Source organism: Trachemys scripta, chromosome 8, assembly GCF_013100865.1.
Source record: "Trachemys scripta elegans isolate TJP31775 chromosome 8, CAS_Tse_1.0, whole genome shotgun sequence".
Classification (NCBI taxonomy): domain Eukaryota; kingdom Metazoa; phylum Chordata; order Testudines; family Emydidae; genus Trachemys; species Trachemys scripta.
This window is the reverse complement of record NC_048305.1, coordinates 879,173-888,304: the sequence shown is the minus strand read 5'-3', so window position 1 is coordinate 888,304 and position 9,132 is coordinate 879,173. Positions and strand designations below refer to the sequence as shown.

The 9,132-nt window shown below is 58.1% G+C and overlaps 1 protein-coding gene across 1 annotated transcript; it reads right to left on the bottom strand.

The window, feature by feature from the left end:
* Nucleotides 1-3,474: 3,474 nt before the first annotated feature.
* On the bottom strand, nt 3,475-8,870 carry RAB24 (RAB24, member RAS oncogene family). Its single transcript, XM_034778161.1, has 8 exons — nt 8,572-8,870; nt 7,951-8,019; nt 7,563-7,641; nt 7,008-7,075; nt 6,451-6,550; nt 5,768-5,818; nt 5,110-5,172; nt 3,475-3,975 (listed from the first exon to the last, which is right to left on the bottom strand). The coding sequence occupies exons 1-8, from the start codon at nt 8,686-8,688 to the stop codon at nt 3,911-3,913; spliced, it is 612 nt and encodes a 203-aa protein (XP_034634052.1). The 5' UTR covers nt 8,689-8,870; the 3' UTR covers nt 3,475-3,910.
* Nucleotides 8,871-9,132: the final 262 nt, after the last annotated feature.

Sequence of the window (9,132 nt, the reverse complement as noted above, 5' to 3'; positions counted from 1 at the left end):
GAGCTCTGGGCAGAGCAGCTTGGCAGCAGAGGCCTTGGCACTCTGCCCCCTGCCCCCAAATCTGCCACGGTTAGGACAGTGGGAGCCTGCTGTAAAGTGCACACAGCTTTGACAAGATCCTAACCCTGCCCCCTTGGCAGCCCCCACGCCATGGCAGAACTGGCAGAAGTTGTGCTTTCCCGTTGCACTGGTTCTCCCAAACACTGCACTAGGCTTGTATCAGTCCAGTAGCTCCTCCCCCCCCCCCCCGCCTGCAGTGCGACCCCCAGGACTGAACAGGTGTCAGAGCCTGCAGGGCAAAGCTCTTCTGACCCCTCCCCACGTTCAGCAACTGGAGCAAGATGTGCCCCTGCAGGGCCCTTGTCTGCTGTGACCCAGGGAGGGGTTCCCCTCCTTGCCCGGAGGAATAAATGATGAAACACGAGGGATTGATCAGGTTTGTATGCACAGGGGAGTCATGTTTGTAAAAAGCGAAGCGCCCCTCCCCCGTGTGGGGCACTGCCAGCGCTGTGTGCTTAAACGACACTCCTCTTCCTTAGCTGCAGCTCCGGCTGGGAGCGCGATATTCCGCCCGTGGGCCAGGAACTAAAAGGTTAAGACTAACACCACAAGGTCACGCAGCAGGGAGGGGGGGCGGCAGAGGCAAATTGCTCCAGTGTGATTAGTGCTAACGAGCTGAATGAAGAATATACGTGATAGCATTCCTACCCCGAACGTCATGTCAGACCTCACACACGCACACTGGTTGGCCTGGGACTGGTGAGATGGACATTGTGCAGGGCCCATGCTGTAGCAAAACTTCCACTGAAGTAACTGGGAATAGTGCCTGAGTAACAACTGCAGGAAGGGGTTGCCAAGTATCACTGTGGTCTGCCATGACTGTGCGCGCGCAGGGAGCAGTGGATGGTGGATGAGCACAGCACATGGGAGTTTGTGAAAGATTTTCTAATGTAATGGTGTTACACAGAACTCGCCTGGTCTCACCTGCCCCATGTCCTGTACAAAGAACATGCGATGGAGCGAGAGAGGCGTCTATATTTACAGTATATATCTATTATTTTTAGAAGAGGGAGAAGGGGAGTGTCTCGGACCATTGATTAATATCACTTTGCTCCCCTTAGACTGTTGGCTGTGTATGTGAAACTTATGATAATGAAAAGAGGGTTGGCCTTCTCCAGGTGCTCCCAGAACATGTACTGTAATTCTTTGTATATAGAAGAAAACAATTACTGTAAAGTAAAGTTTAACTTTACTCTTGACTTTGTCGTGTGTGTTTTGTCTCACTGAGGTCAGGCAGATGCTGCTTAACAAGCAGCATGAGATTCTCCCTGTATCTCTGTGCAGTGACGGCTTGCGAGGAGTGCTGCCAGGGAGTGGATGGACATCTCCCCCTCCAGTCTCACCCAGAGAGGTCGGCTCAGCTACCAGACTCTCCTGGCTGGGGACACATCGCTGTGAAGAAGTGCCCCCCCCCCAGGTTAGAGCACTGCTCTTTGAGATGGTCAGTGCTCCCCCAGTAGGGCAAGCTGCCATTCGGGGGAAGGTAATGGTAGGCTCATTCCAACATGGTTATTTCTGTAGTGCCTAACGGCAGAGTCTCTGCCTCCGAGTTTACATGGCAAATGAGCTGAACCGAAAAGCAGAATTGAGTGAGTCTGAGTCACGTTACTGCCACCATTGGAGTTTTCATTTTTTTAATCTAATGCGTTGGAGTCCAGAAAATTGGAGGCTCTGACAGTCTCTGGGATTCCCAGCTGGAGTCGACACCCAGGAAGTGCTGGTCTTGGGGATTGAGCCTGTAAGGGCAAGAGTGGGGTTAGACGTCCATGTTGTGCATCCTGTTGGCTCCTCTGCAGGACTTACTGGGGTGAGTGGGAGTTACCTTGCGCTGGCCTGGCAGCAGTTCAGGCACCCCCCCTGTGATGGGCTAGCCTCTAGCTCAGACACCTCGAGCCAGTCGTCACTAAGCTCCGGGGTCTAGGCTAGTCTTGCAGCAGCTGCTCTTGGCTGAGATGGGTTGGGCGAACTCTCAGGGACAGAGGCACGGCACACTAGTGCAGGCAAGAACAAGGGTCGAGAGCTCGGGCTGGGTGCTAGGTTTCTATTCCAAGAGATGCCAAAGGCTCCGACTCCAGCAGCAACTGCCCACTGAAATGTTTGAGTGGGAGAGAGCAGATGACATCTGCAGAATGAGATGCTGAGAAATCTCTTCTGCCTCTCCGAAAGAAGGCACAGCAGCCTGGGGAGAAACAGCACAACATCCAGGTCTTCGGGGCCACCAGCACGAGGCTGCCAGTGCACAAAAGAATCCACTACACCAGCACTGCCTGGTACTCACAGGGTGTCTTGGGCCCAGCCTCCATCTCAGGAAGAAATGTTCATGGTGTCTGCAGCCATTCACGTGTCTGAGAAGACAGCTCAGGTTGGTACTGACAACACCCTTGCCCATTTGGCAGGGCGGCTGTGCTCCAGTGTTTACAAAGCAGCATTGTGGGAGGGTATATTGGCCGTTTTCTGGAAGATTGGCTGATCAAGAACAGTGCCGGGTATGTGGAAAGGAACTGAGATCCTGGTGTGTGCGCTGAAGGCAGCATGGACCACTGTAAGCTTCCCACTTGCTCCCCAGAGCCAAGCAGCGGGCAAAGGGCCTGTGGCCAGGGGGAGCCATCAAAGGTGTTGAATTGGCTCACAAGCTTCAGCGTGCCTTCAGCTAAGGCCTGGCCTGGCAATCAGTCAAGAACGTCTCTTATCTGTGGTACTGGAGAAGAAACAGGCAGAGCTTGGGCTAAAGGAGGGACCTGATCCTATCTCTGCTTTTGCTTCAGCCACAGAGCTTTGAGCCTGAGCTTTATTTTATTCTCCAGGACACTTACCCAGTGAGAAACTGAGGCACCAGCCAGGCTCACCTACACGGGGAGGGAACTGTTTAAGCTGGTCTCCTGCATTTCACCAGCACCGCATCAGATCCAGCCTCCCACCAGCTGGTGGATAAGGCTCAGATTAGGCCTGAGTGGTGGGAGCGGAGTATTGTGGCAAGAGCGCACTGGGCCAGTCCTGGGCTTCTGTAAGCCAGCCAGGGGCAGGAGAGCTGTGAATCAGCCCAGCTGCCATCCCTGTCAGTTCAGGCACAACTTCTGCCAGGGGAGGGACAGATTTCGGGAAGCTCTTCAGAGCCTTTGCCTAAGCATCTCTCCTACCCGGACTCAGCCTGGCTGTGGTGCAAGTGCAGCAGCGCCAGGGTGATGGGACTAGAGGAGGTTAGAGAGGCATGACAGGAATGCAAACAGGGAGCTGGAGGAGGTGAAAACCTTGGGCCTGGGGGCCACGTCCTCATGCCACGGGGGGAGGCGCAGGTTCCTGGCCAGCTGCTGCTGAAAGGACACATTCCTCCCTCCTGTGGCAGGCAGAACATCCCCACAGGTCCCACAGCCCCAGCTCTGTCTGTCCTGGCTTCCCCAAGAACACCCAGCTGGCCTCATGGATCACAATGCACTTTATTTACATGTATATAACTTAATAGAAGCCATTTAAATAACCTACAAAGCATCAGGCAACATATCCCAGGGAACACATCAGCCACAGCTACACGTGACCTGAGCTGCAAGGAGCCAGCCAGGGAAAGCAGCTATTCCAAACACTCTTCACTAATGTGCAGGCACCTGGTGTCCATCACAAGGCAGCCGAGTCCTGCCGAAAGTGGAACAGGGTCTGAGTCTCTTCTAGGACCCCAGCAGCTTTGCTTGTCAAGTCCAGTGGAGGGGAGAGCCAGGCACAGGGGATCCCCTACTCCATGCTGCCAGGGGCCAGGCATTCCCTACAGCTTACGTACAGCAGGCAGAAAACACACAGTCCGAAGAGCAGGACCTGCGAACCCAGCGGGCTGGTTTTATGTTGGCAGCAGGAGGCGCGCTCAGTGGTGGCAGCAGCTGTAGAAGTAGGTGCTGTTCTTCTGGCTCAGGTCTACGCCTTCATCCTCTGAAAAGAGAAGAGTGAAAAGAGGCTGCTGCCTCTTCTGTGCCCAGCTCAGCAGGGTGCTCGGTTTCAGCCCACAGAGCCAGCCTCCGTGACCACCTGGCCAGCCTCTGCCTAAACTAAGGACGTGAAGGTGGGTGCCAGACTGCAGCAGACAGAGCTTAGGGAAGAGACACGAGTGGAACAGTTCTTAGAATCCACTTCTCTGATCACAGCCTCTTGAATGCGGGAGCCCTCAACCTAAAGAACAATTCCTGCAGGGTTTCCTGCTGATCTTCTGGGTTAGGCCCCTGTGGGCCCGCGCCTGCCTGCAGCCCCCCTCCCAGGGCTGAGGAGCGCAAGGCCGAGCGCTCCCCCTGCTAGTAGAGCATGGGATAGGAAATGCAACTGACACACAACCACAACTCGAGAGAGTTTCTCTCCAGCCTGCAGCTCTAGTCACCCTGGAACAGCAGCAGGTGCAGTGTGTGCAGATGGAAATGGGATTTTCAGGTTGACAGCAGCCCCTTAAAATTCCAGCTAACTCGCAGCTCGTCCGGCCAGCGCCGTCCGCCATAGCATATGCCCCCTTCAGGTTGGTGTCTGGTGACAGTGTTCTCCCCGGCGCTGGCCCTTGGGGGATCCCTCCTTCCCGCACCCCAGCACACAGGAGTCTTGCATCTCTCCAGCAGTGGGTGGGGACATAGTCCCTGCTGACAGATGGAGGGGAAGGGGGAGCCAGCACCACAGCTGCGAGCCGTGCTGATGGTGCAGTGAAGGCTGTAGCTTTCCACATGTTAACTGGGCTGAGTCCCAGCATCTCCTTTCTGGACCTGCTGCGGCCCTGAGAACAGACCCTGCAGCGACGCCGTGGGACTCAGCGGCCAGCTGCTGCTCCCTGCACACCGGGAGCTCAGGAAACCCCCAACCTCAGAACCTTGCGAGGAAGCAAATGCCATGAACATAGGCCTGGCCTGGGCTGAACTGGGAGCATTAATGAAGGGGAAGTGCCACCCGCTTTCTCCACTACATGAGTATGTTCCCCTCAGGCAGCATGACAAACCTACACCAGCTGAGAGCGAGTGGAAAAGCTTTGCACTGCCCCTGACTCAGCCGGTGGGTGGGACATAAGGCAGCAGGTCCTCTCCTGCCACTCACCTGTCATCACCTGGAAGGCCATGAGCTGGACATAATCCTCAGCCACCTTCTGGAACAGCTCATCTGGGACAGGAAGAGGAGAATGAGCATCTCCTCTGCACTCCTAGCACAAGCTGTAGTGGGGCCAGGCCCTCGAGCTCCCAGGAACAGACAATTCCCCAGCGTGGGCACTGAGGCGAAGCCCTGGGCAGACAACCTGCTGCAGGGAACTTCACTTGGTAAACTGCACTCACCCTCCAGCACTAGAGGAGTGGGGCAGAATCTGCTTCACCATGGAGGCAGCCAAAGGGGCAAGGCCCAAGGGCCAGCTGTGACCCACACGGGCCTTCTCCTATAATGCCTTTGTGCAGCCTGCAGCCGGGGGTCCCAGCATGGAGCCAAGCCAGAGCGTGGCATTATGGGACCTGGGGTCTCCACAGACTGCTCCCTGCATTAGCCCAGACAGGACAGACAAGTAATTCTGCTGAACTGCCCTCCCTCCCCTCCCGCAGTGGCCCTGCTGTCCCACACAGCCCCGCAGCAGCAGCTCCCAAGCATGCCTGGGGTGGATGCGCAGGGATAGGTAGGTAGGAAGATGGCCAAGACAGCGACCCCCCCTTCCCCACCCCACTGTGGCTGCTGTTCTCCAAGCACCTGCCGGTGCCAAGGGGTAACTCACCCACGCTCTGGCCTGTCTTACTGGAGGTTTCAAAGAGCTCAGCCTTAATCTCTGAAACACAAACAGGTTAGTGCCAGAGGGTGCCTGTGCTGTCTGCATGGGGGAGAGGGCAGGTTCCCCACCACTGCCTGCCACCCGCCCCCGGATTCCTCCTGGTAACCACCCCGAAGCAAGGGCTGCTGCCAGGGTCACCAAGGCAGCCAGCAGGCAGAACAAGCTGGCTCCAGCCCCCCAAGGACAGGAAATGCTGCTTCTGCCCGGCTCCTCGCCACTCCCCAGCTGGCTTGGTGCGACTTGTCAGCACCCTCTCCAACCAGCCAGGGCCCTGACCCGCCCAGACACTTCTGGGGGTGGGGACACGCTCTGAACTTGGCGGCAGGGCACAGGCTCAGTGCACTGAGTTGCTCCTCCTGTGACATTCCCAGCTCCTGCTTAACTCCCCCCAGGTGTGCATGAAAACTAATGGCGAATCAAGCCAAGCCCTTCTCTTTCATCTCCTGCTCTGCAGGTGAACGCTGCCTGACTGGCATAAAATGAAGCTAAGAGCAGAGCACGGGGGGTGGTCCCTGGGACTCCAGAGCTCTACCTCCCCTGGAGCGCGAGGGTGACCATGAGCGACAGGGCAGCGCTCCAGGGCCAGCCTGGGGCAGAGCTGTGTGCTCAGAGGAAAGGCAGAGATGTACCGTCTGCATAATCCTGCACATCATGGAAGTCAATGCCCCGCTTCTTCCTGTCCTCTTCCAACAGGTCGCTCTTGGTGCCACACAGATAGATCCGGCAGTTCTGGAGCAAGGAGAGAACAGCTTGCAGGCGCCCCTGGGGACCCCCCCATGCACACACGCTTCCCACACCAGCCACTCTCACCTCTCCGCACCACACGGCCCTGCCCCCACTTAGTCACCTACTGACCCGATGTGCCCCTGGAGCACAGCACCCGTGTGTCTCCGAGCCTGGCCTGGGGCAGACGTGCCCGCCAGCAGGAGGAGGGGGGGGAAGCCCCAAGCCTTATACTGGGTGGGAATTGGGTTGGCTGCTGCATGCTGGGCTGAGTACGTCAGGGCTCACTGCCCTGGCAGCTCCTGGAAACAGCTCCTCAAAGAAAGGAAAATCCCTCCAACTGTTCGCCCCGCTCAGCGTCTCCAAAAGGAAACCGTGCACTCACCCCACTCCCCAGAGCAGCTTCAGAACCTCCCGCTTCTTCCCACCCATGGCCCCAGGCTGGGAGCAGACAGCAACTCACCTCCTCGAAGTTCTGCAGCTCTGTCACCCAGAACTTAGCTCGCTGAAAGCTGCTGCTATCCGTGAGATCTAGGAGATGGGAGCAGTCAGGCGCTGGCCCCTCCCCAAGCCACGGCCTGCCCCGTGCCTGCAAGGAGCGTAGCAAGACCCCCAGCCAGCACAAACAGGTGCTTAGTGGAGGAGTTCGGCTAAGGGTTGAACGCTTCGGCAGCACTGGGGACCCTCTCAAGCAGCCAGAAAGCTGCCTCAGTGCTGGGGTGTGGGCAGGTGCCACCCTCCAGCTGGTCGCTGAGCCCAGTCGTGGGCTGGGTAGAACACTGAAAATTCTCCCCTTCCAGGGAAGAAAGAACTAGACGGGAGCTAGCAGCATACGGCCAGGGGCTCTGCCTCCCCTGCTCAGAGGGCTGGGGGTGGATTGCCTCATTTCCTTCAGAGGGCGCTCCCTCTCTCCCCACTGCAGACCAGTGACCAGCACAGGCTCCGGGGTGAGGATCACAGAGGTGCTGGGAACAGCGTGGCTGCAGTGACAGCCTGGCGCCCTGGGCAAAGCCCTTACCATAACACACAATGGCAGCTCTGGCCCCTCGGTAGTATATCCGACTCATGGCCTCGTAGCGCTCCGACCCAGCCGTGTCCTAGGAAGAACAATAGAAAAGCCATCACTTTCCGTGCCCCATGGGCGAGATCCCACAGCCTTGCTCTGCGCCTTCCGCCCAGCCAAGCGGAGGCACCAGCAACAAGAGAACAGGGAAGTTTACCCTAGCTAGGACTTAGAGATGGCCCAGTGAGAAGCCAGCTGCTCAACGCGCTCCATGCAGAGCCCCCAGCTTCCAGGGCACCCTTTTCCACAGTAGTTCCCAATCAGAAACCTGTGGGGCTTTCCCCGCTTTCAAAGCCCCTAGAGCTGCTGGCAAGGTCATGAAGCCATTTCAGATCAGACTTACCCAGATCCCCAAGGTTACCGTCCGGCCCCTGACTGACATCACTTTGGCCACAAACGCAGCCCCGATCGTCTAAACAGAAATAGAAGAGACGGAAGCAGCAGTTGGCTCAATATTTCCCTAGGCTTCGCCTCTCAGCTTGCCAATCCCAAGAGCCCCTTAGAGGGACAGTAGGTTTCCTGGCTGGTCTCCCTACTGGCCAATTCCCTCGCCCACGCTCATTTGCACTAGCCCTCGGGTGGCTCTCTTTGGACAGCTCCACTTTGTTTCTAGTTGTGGTCACTGATTCTCAAGCACCGACCCAAGGGACTTGGCTGGAAAGAAAACCTTCAGCTGGAATTTCAAAGGAGTCTTTGCAAAGCTTTCTACGGGTAGGCGAGACAAGCCAGGCTGTGGGGTGACAGGCCAGATGCAGCCCGGGAGCCAGACCCGCCTCCAGGGACCTGGCCAATGTTCTGCTCCCAGTTGCTGGCATCCCAGCTGTGAGGAATCTCATACAACTCAGCTGCCTTGTGAACATGATCAAGGTCCCCTTTAGCCATTCGAGTCCCCCAGGAGTGGGGCGGGCAGCCGGCCTCCTCCCAGGGGCTCCCCGAGGCAGCTGGGGCGGAGGGGCACGCTTACGTTTTGATAGGGTCCAACGAGGAAGCGGTTATGGACATATCTCTCCACCAGGCTGGTCTTGCCCACATACTCCTTTCCCAGCATCACTACTTTGACATCCACACGCTGCCCACTCATTCTCCTGCCCCTGCCAGCCTGGGCCCGACCGAGGGCTTCCCTCTGGGGCTGCAGCTCGATCCCGGGCCCCTTCGGTGAGCTGTGCCAGCCCTGAGCTCGCGCCACCTGCCTGGGCAGGACCGCGGCCAGCACGGGCGCCGCACGCAGCCAGGGAAAGAGATTTCACCTGCAGCCAGGGGACAGCACGGAAGGGATGAGCGGACACCACAGACCGGGGGCAGGAAACTGCTGCCTTTGCCAAACCACAGTCAGCCTCCCCCGGCCACGGCCGCAGGACACCCGCGGGCACCGGCACTCGCCAACGGGGCAGGAGCTGGGCAAAGCCGGGCACGGGCCGGGCACCGCGGGGGCTGCCGCACAGCTCCTGGGAGCCAGGGTCCCGGGACAGGGGGAAGCCGGGGGGGGGGGGGGGGGGGGGCCGGGGGGGGGGGGGGGGGGGGGCAC